This window comes from Capsicum annuum, chromosome 1 (genome assembly GCF_002878395.1).
Source record: "Capsicum annuum cultivar UCD-10X-F1 chromosome 1, UCD10Xv1.1, whole genome shotgun sequence".
NCBI lineage: Eukaryota > Viridiplantae > Streptophyta > Magnoliopsida > Solanales > Solanaceae > Capsicum > Capsicum annuum.
In genome coordinates, this window is record NC_061111.1 from 20,547,371 (window position 1) to 20,564,391 (window position 17,021).

General features: G+C 30.5%; 1 protein-coding gene across 1 annotated transcript; it reads left to right on the forward strand.

The window, feature by feature from the left end:
* The first annotated feature begins 4,511 nt into the window (after positions 1-4,511).
* LOC107853401 lies at positions 4,512-7,176 on the forward strand. Its single transcript, XM_016698397.2, has 2 exons — positions 4,512-4,997; positions 5,682-7,176. Exons 1-2 carry the CDS (start codon positions 4,639-4,641, stop codon positions 6,982-6,984), a joined length of 1,662 nt encoding a protein of 553 aa, XP_016553883.2. The 5' UTR covers positions 4,512-4,638; the 3' UTR covers positions 6,985-7,176.
* The last annotated feature ends 9,845 nt before the right edge of the window (positions 7,177-17,021 follow it).

Genomic DNA, 17,021 nt, shown 5'->3' on the forward strand with positions numbered 1-17,021 from the left:
CTCGTCTGAGATGTTGAACCCTTCAAATGGGTAATTCTTTCGTTCTCCCGTACTGACAGGCTCCACTTTTTCTTCTTCTTTGGAAGCAGTTGATGGATTATCAACTGTGATATTATGCTCTTCAGTAGTGGTTTCTACTGTGACATCCACCTGGAAAGTCAGAATTGTCAATGCTAATTACAGATATACAACAGATTGTCCATCTGTTGCAACAGATGAGCCTTATGTTGTAATAGATGGATCATCTGTTGGGATGAATTCAAACAAGTAAATTAGAGCAGTATGATAATTTCGAACACATAATTCATCTGTTGTAATATAAGACTCATCTGTTGTAACAGATAACTAATACAACAGGTTAGACAACAAATGTATATATTTGTTTGATAATTTTCAGCAGATGTATCATCTGTTGGAACAGGTGATATACATTCACCTTCTTCGGCTCATGATGCTCTCTTGTGGCCCTTGTATATTGAACATTGGCGCAAGATAAAGACAGAGGCATTGCAATTTTGCTTTTTTCGATGCTTGATGATGCCTTGAAAGTATCTTTCCTTCTCCTCTTAGCTGCCTTGATCTCTAGTGGAGTGTATAGATATGAAATCCTCTTTGATGGAATGACACCCCTATTAGATACCATTTCCTTTACAGAAGCAGTTAGTGCATTAATAGCATTAATCACTCCATCGTGTTTCGCCTTACAGTCTTGATATTTGCATGCAGAACATTTGCTAGATGTGGTAAAATCTAGAGAAAAATCTGTACAACCAGTATGATCATAATCATAATGGCTTGTTGTTTCAAAAATGGTAAGAGGAGCATCATTAGCCCCAACAGCAGCACCACTACCACTACGACTACCATAGTTAACAACAACAAGCCCACCTTCCAAAATTATTTTTCTTGTGATGAATATTGCTCCAAATATTTTCATTTTTATTCCATCAACGACCTTAGGGTCCGGTAAAGTTTGCACAAATCGTAAAGTAAGAAAAATAGCATCTTCAACTCTCGGTTGGTCGGAATAAGACACGGATGGACAATCTAAAATAAATTGGTACATATATTAGAATGATGATGAACTTATTTAAAATAATCATTAATTAAAACAAAAACTTGATTAGAATTAGACTTACTGCTTCCTTGGAGGAGTTGAAAAGATCAAGAAATTTTGCATTTCTATCTGTTTTGGCTGACAACCATCTCAGGATTCTTGGACAGGAAACTTCTTCCTGGTAGTTCACTTGTTGTCTCAAATAAGGAATGACTTCAAATGCCCAAGCCTATAATATAACGCCAATAAATCAAAAATATTATTGAATAAAAAAATGATGAATCATATCATAATAAAAAAAATATTTACCGTGAAGGCCCATGGAAAGCCATATAATTTGACTCTTTTTGGCGTTAATGGAGTCAACAAATATTGGACAGTCATTTTGAAGCTTTCATAACCCCAAGGATAGTTGTTAAATGTCTCAAGATCCTCGGAGAACTTTATTAAACCAACGCTTATGTTGTTATTAACGTCTCTCGCCCAAAAAATATTATGTACAAACCAAACCAAGCACAATGATTATTTGTGCTTCTTTGAGAGTCCTTTACCTTTTAACACTTCTGTCAAATTTTTATTTTTGAAGCTTAGACCAACAATCGACACCAGATCATCACGATCACTCACTTGCCTTTGCCTTTTTTGGGTGTGCGGGGTGCTTTTTTTTTGTTAGAGTAGGTATAACTTGAGAAGGAGAAGGAGGATAACATTTTAGTCCGGTAACTATGGTAAACACCTTCCAACCAAAACAAACAGGCATACCACAGTAATTTATCAACACCTCATCCATCTTGTCTTTGTTTTCATACATAAACCTACGCTTGAAAAGATTGTATACCATTTTCATTTGAAAACGAGCATTGTTGTCCTCCGACAAATCAAGATATTGCCCAAAGCAGCTTTCCCTGAAATAAGCATCCAATTTTTGTTCTCAAAGTATTTTTCTGAAGGCGTCGAAAGATTTCCCATAGTAGACTTAACCACAAAATCACCCATTTTCCCATAGTTCTCAAAGCATCCAATACTGAAGGTTTTGACCAACTCTTAGGCGGAAGGGTTATTAGCATTTGGATCATCACTTTGAGACATTCCTCCTCCCCGTGTTCATTATTTTCTGATCCTGATTGAGATAACGCTTGTAAAGCAAGCTCATAGAGAGGTGGATGTAGTCGAGCTGCTGCACTTGTTCCTTTACTTAGATTTGATTCGGTTTCTTTTCTTTTGGGAGCCATATTATCTTAAATTAATAGGAACATAAAATAGATTATAATTAATTAATTCATCATTAAAAAGGGACAACAGTAAATCTAACATGCACAACGGTAAAATAACAGTTCCAACAGACCACACATCTGTTGCACTAGGTATGTTATCTGTTGCAAAATATAACCGACCTGTTGCAAAAGATGAGTAAACCGTTGGAAACAATAAAAACAGATCTCTAATCTGTTGTACCAGGTATATTGTCTGTTACAACATATAACCGACCTGTTGCAACGGATGAGTAAACCATTGGAAACAATAAAAACAGATCTCTAATATGTTGTACCGGGTAGTTTATTTGTTGCAACATATAACCAACCTGTTGAAACAGATGAGTAATCCATTGGAAACAGTAAAAACAGATCACATATTTGTTGCACCAGGTAGTTTATCTATTGTAACATATAACCGACCTGTTGAAATGGGTGAGTAATTCGTTGAAAACAGTGAAAATAGATCACATATCTGTTGCACCAGGTAGTTTATCTGTTGCAACATATAACTGACCTATTGCAATGGATGAGTAATCCGTTGGAGACAATAAAACAAATCACTGAACTGTTGCACTAAGTATGTTAGCTGTTGCAACATATAACCGACCTATTGCAACAGATGAGTAAACCGTTGGAGACAAAAAAATAAATCACTGAACTGTTGAAATATATCACTCATCTGTTGCAAAATGAGTTATTTGTTGGGTCAATATTGTTTAGATTTCTTCCAAACAGAAGAGTCCTCTATCGCAACAGATGAATGGTCTGTTAGATTGTTTATCTGTTGCATCAGATTTTCATAGTTGCATCAGATTTTAATCTGCTGCATCAGATATATTCTTCTGCTGCATCAGATATATTCTTCTGCTGCATCAGATGTTTTCTTCTGCTGCATCAGATGTTTTCATCTGTTGCATCAGATGTCTTCATCTGTTGTATCATATGTTTCATCTGTTGCAACACCATTTTTACCAAGACCAACAACAAATCAACCCTGCAACACCAACACATCATACTCACGCACACACTAAGAACATCAATTGTGAACAAAAATCACCAACAAATCCGAATCAACATTACAACAACAAGAAGAAGAAATGTCAGAAATTAGGGTTTTATTCAGTCCACATTTCAATACTAGAAGAGTAGTTGGCTCAAGTTTCTCTGTTTCTTCATAATTTCTTACCTGTAAAAAAAGAAAATGAGACGACAAAGAACTCAAAGTTGTTGTTGCCGGAGAAGTCTTCACGTCGATTGATGATTGAAAGTCAAAAGGAAATTCGACCGACTATTTTTCGCCGGAAGTTGAAGTCGCCGGGGATTGAAGGGAGAATTTTGCAGAACTGTTGGTTGGGAGAGAGTTGAGAGAAGCTATCAAGAGAGAGGAGAGAGACCGGTTGATTTGGATTGAAGAGGGGTGTGGGTTGATTTGTATCTTTGAAAAGATTAGAAAGTTTTGAAAATATTAATCAAGTCCACAATTAATTTAATCAAGTTTTCTAATGATGTTTGACCCTTTAAGTTGGTCAATGTCACCAATCCTTTATTCAAGACTTAAAACACCTTTCCTTCAATTTTCTCGAGTTACCAAGGCCTATAGTTTGGGCAAGATTAGAAGATAATGTCACAGATCCTGAAAATGAAAGGTATAACTACAAGTGAGGGGTTATAATACTACTTTATTTATTGGCTTTATCCTGAAATTCCATTTTTCTTAACCAAATTAATGAAATGCTGCACAAATGTGTTTTGCATTGTCTATTGTTTCATCACAGAAAATATTCCACAAATGTTCTGTTATTTCTTTTTCAGACATTATAATGTACTGATACATCTCTGATTATAAAACTAGCCTTGAACTTACCTTCCGATGATTGTCTCTCACTTATTCTTTGTTCTGATTATCACAAGGATTTTGTTTTGTTTTCATACAGATCACTATCCATCTTTGGTTTCATGTTAACCATTGTGTTTTTAAAAATATTAATTCTCCTTATGCTATGGTTTTCACGACGCCATCAAGTTTCCAATTCTAACTTATTCCAGTATAACATCACTTGATGACTCTCACACACACAAACGTACTAGAAAGAATAACTAGAGATGAACAATAAAAAAAAACTGCATAATGCCAAAAGCTCCTTTTATGAAAACAATGTATTCCACCCTTGCATATATCCTTGTAAGTTTCACAAAACCAGCTGTTTCTTGCTCATAAAAATTTCACACCATGTTAAGGCCCTTATTGTCCTACAAATACTCCTTACAACCTACTAGACAAAACAAAGGAAAAAAATCATTGTTTCTTCTCTTTTAAGTGCGGAAATGGAAGAAAATACTTATGAGGTAGAAAGCGCTTCAACTCGTAGGCCAAGATCAATGGAAGATGAAGAGGACATATCTCAACAAGATGTTCATACAGTAGGGATGAAACTCCAGAGGGATGATCGTCAGGAGGATTATAGAGGATCACATACCGGAGATAATCAGGAGATGAAGCCAACAAAAACTGAAGTTTTTGGATGGCATGTGTATGGGATGTGCTCCTACTTCATTCACACTGTGTTGATTCCAATTGTTTTTCCACTCATAGTGAGCCAGACTTTGTATTGGCCACAACAGCCTCAGCTTGGCATTGTAAAGAACGCCAAGGGATTGGAGTGCAGACAAAAGGAATTAGAACTGTAAGTTCATAAACTACCTCTGCAGGTTTCAAATATTAGTCATTTGGACACACTGAATTTGTTTGAAAAGATTCAGTAACTCATTTATTACTGTTTTCCAGATCTGTCCTAACCTTTTCAAATAGTAAAATACTAACTAAGTGCGCGATAAAGGCTAATTTAGACAAATACTCTTATGATAAGGTCATGTTATGTTAGTGTTCTTTGTTAACTTTCCACCAATAAGTGATGGCTTGCAATGGAAATATAGGATAAAACATCTATATATATGTTTTGTTTCTAGCAAGGAGAGGAAGATAAATGACGAGTAAACATTGTTGGTGAAGCATTTGTTATTTTTATTTTATGTTTGCATCATTTAGAACAGAAGAATATTTCTTCTTGACTTTCCGACATAATTTATCTTGAAGAATAAACCAAATATCCGGAAGACATATAATATATATAATTGTGTGTAATCTATGTCTACTGGCTAGGAAAAGTAAACAACGAATCCAGTCGGCTATCATCTAGGAAGCAGTGTTTTTGTTTCTTTTTCCATTTTTTGGTGTAGTTACTTCTAATCAGCATTGTGTCTCAGTTGACCAATATAACATCATCTACTATTTACATGTTGCATTGAAGGAGGAAGGAAAAGGGAAATATGAAACAGTAGTGATTAATTAAGCCTATATCTACTTTCAGGTATGAAATGCTAACAAAACACAGAATAAATCTCTCTGGTGTTGAGTACTCAGCACTAGAATGGACCTCAATATCTTGGATCATTGGCCTAATTATAGCAGCACCAGTTCTTGGATTACTTTCGATCCACCTAGACTATGGCAGGAACCAACAGCTCATTGCAGCCGCATCAACAGCCATAGGAGCTTGTTTCTGTCTTCCGGCAGGATTTTTCAAGACCAGATGGATCTTTCCACCCTATATTGCTGCTATTGTTGCTGCCAATACCATTGCCACGTCCTGTCACGCCCGCCATCTTGGCCTAATGGTACGAGGCCTCGTTGGTTCACCTATCAGAAAAAGCCAATTTCCTGATAGAAAAGCTGTTGCTAGTTGGCTTTCACTTCATTCCACTGCAGCTGGCTGCTTAGGTGCTGCTATTATGTCTGCTTTTACTTATCATATGCTCAGGAAGTCTGATAGCTTTACTAGCTTGTGGGTTGTGTCTATCTTTAGTGGCCTAATTTGGTTTATTGGAATGTTTCACATTGCTACCTCAAATAGGCCTGGTCAAAACGCAAACTTGAACCCGAGTTATGCTCCGAGAACTCATGTTGTTTCGATTTTCAAGTACCCTCATGCAGCTGGAAGTCTTGGTGGAGTTTTCCTGTCATCTTTCACAACAATGTGCATTTTCACAGCAGGGGTTCTTTATTCGATCGGAGACCTTTGCATACCACCAGTAAACATATTATACATCTGGCTCACCTATTTCATATTTCCATTAGTGTCCCTTCCACTTACTCATCCATTCCAGCAACTAATAAGGGCTGATGCAGTGAAAATGCAACTTCTTGGATTCATACTATCAGCAATAGTCTCAGGATTCGGATTCTACTATCGCCACGACAATTGGAATAGAGTTCACATATTCATTTTTTCTGCAGTACAAACAACTGCCACAGGACTGCTACATGCATTTGGTAGAGTCCTTTGGCTAGATTGCTCACCGTCAGGTAAAGAAGGTGCTTTCTCAGTTTGGTTCTCCTGGGCAAGAGCCTTAGGGACATGTGCTGGTTTTGCACTAGCATCAAGTTCACCTCAAAAGATTGAAATGTCATTTGGAGTTGCATTTTGTGCTGCAATTCTTGGAAAAATCATACTCATCTTTGGGAATATCAGTAACTTTGGAGGTGCAAAAGCTGCTGGACATGTTAAAGAGTATAGTGAAAAAGGTTCCCCAGTGCCTACTAGCTTGGATTTTGGTGTTGAAGTCAAGGAGCCAGTGTCAATAGAAGTTCAACAACTAAAAATTCAAGTCTAATAATGTATTTTAATGCTACTAATAATTTTTTTGTGCTTTTTTTTTGTTCATTTTTTTGTATGTTGTGTTGATCTTTTTGCTTGGTCGTTTCAAAAGAACATTTTTGCTTACATTCCTGGATGAACAAAGTGTATGTAGAATCTACTCAATTCAGTATGTATCTTGGATTTTATCTCAAAATTTATCGTTCTTAATAAGGTGAGGTTGCATACAATAGACCCTTATCGTCCGGCACTTCTCCGGACCTCGTAAATAGAATAATGATACCTGTATTATAGTTATTGCTATACTAGCATTATCTTATTCTTCGATTTTATTATAGTTGTTTCTCTTATTTTGGCGATCTTTATATTTTTACTCTTATTACTTTTCTATCTTCAATAATTTTACTCTTGCATTTCTTTTAAACCTATTCTGATAAATGATCTTTTTGAGCTGAGAGTCTATCGGGTAATCTCTCTATGCCACAAAGGTACGAAGAGGTAAGGTCGGCCATACACCTCACTCTCCCAAACTCCACTTGTAAGACTATATTAAATATGCTGGTGTTGTTTCATGTTTGTGTTTTTACATAGTGGAGGGTTCTCATCAGGGATGGATCCAGGATTTTCAGTGAGAGGGTTCAGTAGTACATATACGGACTAGTAGAAGGGGGATCAGCCTCTATTATTTATACATAAAAAAAAAATTTACCATGTAAAAATAATATAACTTTCCGACGAAGGAATTCAGATAACCCCTGGAATACATGCCACTGGTTCTCATAGTAAAACTAGAGGTCATGCTGTGAATTAGCTACTTCTAACACTAAAATAACACACACAAAAAAAAAACACTATAAAGTTGACATGTTTTTTGTCTATCTATTAAATGTGTCATTATTAAGGAGTAAATTGCTTAAATGATCTCAAGTTAAAGAAATTATGCAGTAAAGTTACTTTAGCTTTTTTGTCAAAACAAAATCATTCAAGCTAACAAAATTGTGTTGTAAAATCACGTTGCTTTGTTTTGTTAAAGTCAACAAGGGAAGCCATATTTTTTTAACCAAAAATTCTTGTTAGCATTTAAATTATGAAAATGGGTATATTAGCCCTTCTGTTTTGAAAAATTGTCCATATTTATCCTTGTTATACTTTTTGGTCATATGCATTCTCGTTGTTATACTTTTACCATTCATTTTACTATGTCATATTTGTCCTCAAAGTTTATAGTACTAATATTTTGTTCAACTATACCCCTTATCCTAAAGGAAGACAGGGTATAAACAAAGTACTGCTATAAATTTGTCCACTTTCTCAAAGTAAAAGAATGATTTGATCTTCTTTTTTTCTTTTTTTTAACTACGGGAATAATTTAATTTTCTTATTATTCTTTCATCAGGTATTTATTCACTCAAAATCATTAATACGACTTACCTTAATGCCATGCTAAAGTAGTTAAACTTTAGCTATAGAAAAGAAAATCTACATTATTCTTTTGTCTAATATTAATCTTGAGGTGTATATTAAAAATAAAAATAGTAAAATAAGTATAAAAATGCTAATAACTCAACTAGTTTGAACTCAATTGTTGTTTCTGTTTGAATTATCATTGGCCACACATCTGAAAACAAAAAAGAGGAAAAGAAAAAGAGAAAAGGTTGAAGGAGACAATAGGGATTTAAAGGGAGAAAAATCTCCTTTCCTTTCTTTCTTTCACGTGACATAAAATGGTGTCGTAGATAAAGTTGTTTTTGTTTATCGGAGATTGTAATTTTAAATTTTGAATATGAAAAATTTTTCGGAAAAATTGCACTTTATAATCATTTTTAAAATAAATAGTTCAAGTTTCAAAGCTTTTCAAAAAGTGGTCAGTCGGATATACTATTTTCGCTTTATAGTCATTTCCTAGCTTGGGTCATTTTGGCCTATGTAGTTCATATACCGTCCATATATAATACCGATACAGCCTATATACAATACTAATGCAATATTCAACTTGGATAGATCGGTCATTTTAAAAATATTTTAATTTTTTTTTTGCTATAAAGTTTTTAACTGATCAAATATTCTATTTTTTAATTGTTTAGAAATAATAATTAAATTATATAAAAACGATATAATTGTTATATAGAATATGTATCTATATAAGATATATGTATAGAAATTCTATAGTTCTATCAAATATGTATATGTATAAAATATATATAAAAAATATATAGAAAGTGTATGAAAATTATATAATAGTTGTATAAAACGTGTAAAAAATGTACAATTATTATATAAATTGTGTATCAAAACTGTATAATTTTCGTATAGAATATTTATATGTATAAGATTTGTATAGAAACTATATAGAAGGTGTGTAGAAATGGTATAGAACAAGCCAATAAATTGAAATTGCTACAAAGTGGAATTTAAATTCCATGGTTATTTTCATGAAAATAGTTTAATTTGAAGTATTGTTTCTGTCCATTCCTCAAATTTTTAAGTGGAAATCTTTATCTGCAAAATTTATTTACCCGATATAAAGTTAAACTAATAGAGCTTTAATATGAATATCGAGCACCGAATAAAAGAGAAAAGAAAAAGATAACAAAAGGTGAAAAGAAAAATTGTTCTCTTCATGGCAAAAGCGCAAAGGTAAATATACTTATCTCTCACTTTTGTCATTTACACCATATTTTAAAATATTAATAAAAAATGATCAACCTCGAAGAAGTTAATTCAATTAAAAAAACTTCTACTTAATTCTAAAATTTGAGATTAACATAAAACGTTGGGATGGTTTAGATCCTTCTTTACTTCTTATCTAATGAAATGTTCAAGTTTTGAATCTTTTGGAATAAAATCTTTTTGTTGGAAGCCTGACTTCAAAAATAAGTCATATAATATGCTAATTCAGATTTAATCAGACCTATAATACACTATGATATTAGGTGAAAAAAATATTTGGTTCATCAACTTCTACCATTGCAAGGTTCATTCATAATCTACTGCTATAAAAGATATAATGCAACTTGAAATCCAAACTTTGTTTCTTGGTCTGCAGGTGGCTGTGAAGTATAATCTCAAGCCTTTAGACGTAAATGTAGATGCAGAGCACCTATCCACCATGTTAAACATTCCAGACATAAATACTAACGTCTCCTTCTTGTTGGCTGATTGCAGGTACCTCCTCCCGCTACTGGGTAGTCCAGCACTAGCTCATATCTACAGAGAGCAGAACAGAGTAGCTGATAACCTAGCAAAAAGAGCCATCTTTACTGCACAGGCATCCGTTCTACCTACTGCAGATCCAGCTATGGACTCTACTATGTTTTTGACTCCTCCACAGGATCTTCTGATCATTTTGGGTGCTGACAAAAGAGGAGATTTTGTTACTAGGCGTGTTAAGACTTTGCGAGTTTTACCTTCTAGTACATCTGTAAATATTCCTACTAGTATTGTGCTTAGTGATAACGGATGATTTGTAAATAATGCACAATGTGCAGATACTATGGTAACAACACTGCCAAATGCCTTTCTGTAGACTTTTTGTTACGATGCTAATATAATATCCTACCTAATTACCATTAAAAAAAAAAAAAAATTGGATAGAAAGGATTTGAGCTTGCCTTCCTAACAGGGACTAAGAAAAGGAGACAAATATAGCTAAGCAGTTGCAGTGGCAACAGAAAGAACAAAAAGTCAAAAATCAAATATGGCACAAATGATGATGATCAAATAAGATTTTTTTTCATATACATTTTGAATTTTCTTATTTAATCTAGTAAAGGAAACAACAGACTACTTACCATAAGCAGAAGATCAATATGGCACAAAAGGCTTGATATTACCCCCTACAAACACCTCCGAACTCATGGGGACCATAAAACGCCTTTCGTTTTCCACCCTTTCGACAAAAAAAAAAAATAATAATAATAATCTAAATTCTGAGTAAGCAACATGTTTATATAATAATATAGGCCAGGTGCATTGTTGAGGCACCATATAGTACCCCATTTAATCTTTTACTCCACTAAGTGAAAAAAGTTTATTATTTTTGTTTTTGTCATTTGATTCCCACTTAATGAAAAAGTTGGGAATAAGGAAAAGGCAGGGAAAGTGCTAGAAAGAGAGAAATTTTGCCACTTTCCACTTTTGATTTTTCTCCTGGTTTGAAGTTTAAACTATATTAAAAATTAATAGTATATAGAACAAGTATAGTACTGAAAGTAATAAAATTCATATTTACTATAGAACTATAAAAGTGCAATATCAGGTCCCTAAGAAATAATGTGTCATTAGTCATCACTTAACTCCTTATGGGGTTGTTTTGTTTGTGAGGTAAGAAATAACAACCCAGGATTAAAAAATTAGATAAAATTTGGGTGAAAATAGTTTATATCTCTGAACTTCAAAAATTAATATTGCCCTCAATTTTGATCAATAATTATTCTCCCCCATTTATTCTATGCAATGTCTATTTTAACATCAATATTTTCAGTTTTTATTTATGTAATAGCTTAATATATACATATTTATTTTTCTCCTCCTAGCTAATTACCATCTTTACTTAAATTCTTTAATGTTATAAGTAGAATAACTCTTTTATTAATTTATCACAATTTTATGATTGATATTTTTGATATTACAAGCTCAATACATTCAAGTGAAACATCGTTTTGAGGAGCTAGGCAGTAGGAAGAGACCTCCTTCCCCTCTTCCCTCCGTTCTGGGTTAGGAAAGGGTTAATACGAGGATCTTATTTCGAAGCAATTTTTGAAGTTTTGTACTAAATATATAGATGTGAATATATGTAATTATGTATATAGATGAATATTCAAATTATCTCTTATTCTCTAACAACTATATAGATAAACGATTTTGGGTTGTCAATAATGAAATATTTCTTAAATTAAAAAATTTAAACTTAATTAGTTACAATAATTTTTTAGGATTTGTTATAACATATACCTCTATTTTTATTATTATTTTGTGTTATATGCATTGAGATATATTTATAAAGTTATAATTTCATGTAATTTCTTACTTATAAATAGATACTAATTTTGATTATTATTAATCACTTTTTTTATTTTGCTCGTTTATTCCATTGTAGAATGTCATTAACTCATACACTCAATTAGTAACTCTTACTTTAAAAATAATTTTTATTTTTTCATAGAATAAAATTAATGATACAATGTTATATGGTTTTATCTTCATAGAATTATTCTTCATACTCATATACTCATAGAATATTTCGAGAATTAATATCTTCATAGAATACTTAAAAATAATAATTATTGTTTCATAGAACTATACTTAATCGATTTTTTTTTCATAGAATAAATTGTTAATTCCTATATAAAATGTTAAAATAATAAAATGTCCTCAAATTTTCTTTTAAATCAAAATTAGATAAAAAGTTTATCTCAATTTATCCAATGTAAACCACCCACATGCTTTATGTTATACTCTATATATTTCATTTTTAGTTCAATAAATCAAACATCTATAAATAAACTACATCTAGTAGTACCTCATTTTTAGTTTTGTATTATAATTCAAAGTTATAATTTTGGTATGACTTGTATTAAAGATTCAACTCTTTACTATTTTTTAAAGGTTTTATTATTTCTTTTCTTGTAAGAAGAATTACATCAAATCATGGAAAACTTAATACAATATAATATTTACTAAAAAAATACAATGAAAATATTATATGAAACACTAGTTTGTAATCACGGATAAATGGATACCCATCATAAAAATAAAAGATTAAACAATTATCACATCAAAAGGCCATGACTCAATTATGAGGGCAGTTTGATTGAAAAAGTTAAAATTTCTTTCTTTTTCTGGGTGTTTGCTTGAGCTATCCAAAGAAAAAAAAAGATTAAAAAAATTACTAGTAAAAGGCAAATAAAATAGTAGTGTTTAGTTACCAATTTTTTTCCATTTTATCCATCAATCAACCAATTAAAATCAGAAACGTATATCATCAGAGCATACTGTCACATTCTCTATCTTCACCACACTATCACTTTATCCATCTATGAAGAAATTGATAATTACAAATATAATTCTTTTCATTGAAATTCCATTGATTAGTTGGTTGTTCTGTTTAAAATGTTCAAGTGTCATTTTTCTTTTTATATATTTATGTCTTTAGTTTTATGTTGCCCTCTAATATGTGTTATTTATTTGTGTCAAATTAAATGTTGTTTCATCTTAAAATGATTTTCATAGCATATAATTTTTTTTTTCAATTTTTGAATTTTGTACTTGTCGGTAAGAACCCCAATATAACAAAGTTTTGCTAGATTTATAAACAAAAAATGAAGTAATTAATTAAAAGATCATACTTTTCGTGGTAAAATTAACAATCTAATTTTTTTCTAAAGCTCAAATATAAGCCCCTCGATCCTTCGATTCAGAGTGAGACTCTTATAGATTGATTTGAGAGTGCTATATATTCAAGTCTTAAAGAAGAAAGAAGAACTATATTATGATGCGAAAATTTATTTAAGAAGTAAAAGAGAGAGAGAAAATGAAATCATTTTAGTAGAAAGAACTCTACCCATCCATGCCATCAAATCGATAAAATTAATTGTTATTTCTGATGAGCTATTGCATTTTAAAGAGTAAAATAATTAAATTTATAGTAAATTTATAATTTAGATAGAAATACTTGATGTAATTTTAAGGTGTCATAAAATTGAATATCAAATAATTAAAGGTTATAAATGTAAAAAACTTGAGAGTATGATTTTTACTATTACTAAAAAAAAAAGTTAAAAAAAAAGAAAAGAAATACATAGAATTATTGGTCAAAGAGAGATGTTACTGTTCTTTTTATATTTGAATAATTTGATGTTCTCAAATATTCTTTAACAAAAATCGCAGTTAGAAATTTATCATAGACATTTTTTTGTTTCGGAAAATATTATAATTGCTATTTATATTTTCTTACATAATTTTTGAAACTTCATCTCTATTTTATGGAGATTATTTTGATTTCACACTTAACTCTTTGATTCTTAATTGTATAAAATTTGAGATAAAATTATATTTTTTCTTAAAAGATATATTTATAGCTTCTCCTATTTTAACATATCGCAAAAAAAAAAGGTAAATGAAAAAAAAAAAAAAAAAAAATAAATGCTGCTACAAATAAATTGTAGATAAATATATTAAATAAATTATATTTTTCATCATTAATTCTCATAACTATTGCATTTACTTCATTTTAGGAAGGAAAAGACCAACGAAATTTAAGGAAAATAGAGAGAATTGAGAATAGTAATTATAATTATAAAAATAAAAAATGTAGGAGACAAACATGATAATATGAGCTTAAATATATGCTATTTTTTAAGTGAAAAATAGAGAGATTTGAGAATAGTAATTATAATTATAGAAATTAATAATGTAGGAGACAAACATGTCAATCTGACCTTAAATATATGCAATTTTTAAAGTGAAAAATAAGGAAAAATAATGTCAAAATTTGAGATAAAAGATAAACTAATTTCCTCCATTTTTAAGCCTTTTAAGAATGTTTTTGTAACTCAAGAAATGAAAATGACCACAAACAAGTTAGAAGTAGTAACAAAATATATTTAATATTTTTTCATAGATGAATGTTAAGCATTTAATTGAAATAAATAATATTTTCTATTTTCGTTAAATTAAGTTTTTTGTCTTCAAGAATATATTTAATTTTAAATTAAAAATATAATAAAAATTAAAAAATGATTTTATTTTTTAAAAAAGAAAACTAATGTTGGTCATAAGAAAGTGTTATCTCACTTTTTTTGTTCCTATCTTTAATATGTAGATTTTGATTAGATAGTGAATTTATTATTTTTTTAAAATTTCTTGTAGCATGTTTTGCCAAACTTGTAAAATCAGCATATTTTGAAAAGTATCTTTTAAAACATACTTTTCAAAAAAAAAAAAAAAATGGTGTGAAACAATTGGTGTTTGGCCAATAAATTTTTAAAAACATTTTTGAATAACAATTAATGTTTGACTAAAATTTTGAAAATGCTCTTGCGTGTGTTTTTCTCGAAAGTATTTAAAAAAAAAAAATTAGAGAGAAGCTACTTTTTTTAACTAATGAAAAACTGTTTTTGCTACTTCCCAAAAGCACTTAGTAGGCATTTGGCCTTAAATATTATTCACAATATTTCGAAATATGTTCACTGCTTTCTGGAATATTTGTTTGGCCATGACAACCAAAAATGTACTTCAGAATATGTTTTCACAATTTTAAATTTTTTAAAAAATACCTCTTGAGGTGTTTTCACCTTTTTTGCATACAATTTTTCTCACTTTATTAAAAAAAAAAAAAGTACATCCAAAGTCTAGAATATTTTTTTGAAAATACTACCGCCAAACATAACTTTAACTATATTTTCAACTTCAAAAATATCAAATAAAGTGAATACGTTTTTTATTTTTTATAGTCAAATGAGTCCTTCTTTTCTCTCAAAATTTTGACCAAACACCTCAAGTTTTTAAAATAAATACTTTTGAGGAAAGATAAATATTTTTGGAAAAAAATAAATTTGGCCAAACGGTTAATAAAGAAAAAATGAAAGCAAAATAGAAAAAACTAAAACAACGTGTGTGAGGAAAAAGAAAAACAAACAACAAAGCAAGTTATAATTATGTACCTCTTATTTTCTCTCTTTCGATTATTTGACTATCAGTGTTCTTCTTTTTCTTTCCTTTTAGATTCTTCAATCACCTCCTTCATTTAGTACAACTCATGTTCCAGAAACGGAATCATATTAATTACTTCTCTTTCCCTAAAATACAATATAATGAATATATACTTGAAGATAGATAATTAAGAATTTTTATATTGATTGGATCTTAAATTTAAAGGGATGATTTTTCATAAAAAGTATTTTAAACTGAATATATATATCTAAAAATTATTGATTAACTTTGACTTTATTAAAAATATGAAAAAGAAGAAACAAACAATCAACTGCCTTGTATGAAAAAAAAGTAAGCATTATAAGTAATATAAAATATCAAAATACAATACTCTAATCATAATTATAAAATATACTATATACGTGTTAGGATTTAAATACGTCAAAACTTTTTCTGTGAACAGCCCACGAAGTAAAACCTATGTTTGTCAAGTTTTTGCACTTAGTTTGCCGTTTAAGTGCAAAACCTTTCAATTAAACTACTATTTTTTACCTTTCAAATTTATATATTAATTCGAATACTTCTAATTATATATTTTTACTTGTTCCTTAATGTATTTTTCAGATTCATTATAATTTACTCGTACAAAGTTTTTTAAGCTTCTCATACAATAGAAATAGAGAAGAAAGTAGAATATCATATTAAAGAGATGAAAAATTGACCTCGAGGTTTGGACTGCCACAACTTCATCAAATTTGTATTTATCACCACTTTAACAAATGCACCATTATTTTTGTATTTATCACCACTTTTACAGATGCACAATTGATTTTACGAAACTAAAATTCCCTTTTCGTATTCAGTTTCTGAGATCTTTCGTCCACTATTTTACATCATTGCAATCAATGTCAAAGAGTAGATTTTTCCATTTTTGTTCTTATGCTTCTTCTCCCTATTTTTTTTAAAAATATTTATTCTCTTTTCCTTGTGTTAAATGGTATTTTATTTGGAATCATCTATTCAACTACCGTTTTGTTTAATTTGTAACTGTTTAGATCCTTCATTTTTATGTCATTCAGCATAGAAATAAAAACTGAAACATAAAATTTATTGGTCTATTTTCTTCTTTGTTTTCTCTGAATTATCTTTTTATGTATGTTATTTTTGAATAATAAAAATGCAAAAAATCCACAAAAAAAGAAAAATGAGAATGATGACTTTTAAGGCATGCCTCTAATCCTCTTATATAGAGAGAGAGATTGAAGTAATTTGCTTATCAGATGGCGACAAATATAAATATGTGTTCGTGTATTGAAATATTTACTTAGCAATCGACTCAGAATAATAAATATTTTGTTCATGTATTATGTTCATAAACCCAACAAAAACCTACCTACCCCA

What these genes read in the sequence shown, in the direction of transcription:
- LOC107853401 (XM_016698397.2), top strand. Translation starts at nt 4,639, where the DNA reads ATGGAAGAAAATACTTATGAGGTAGAAAGCGCTTCAACTCGTAGGCCA. An exon ending in AGACAAAAGGAATTAGAACT is followed by an intron (nt 4,998 to 5,681) that starts GTAAGTTCATAA and finishes ATCTACTTTCAG; the next exon opens with GTATGAAATGCTAACAAAAC.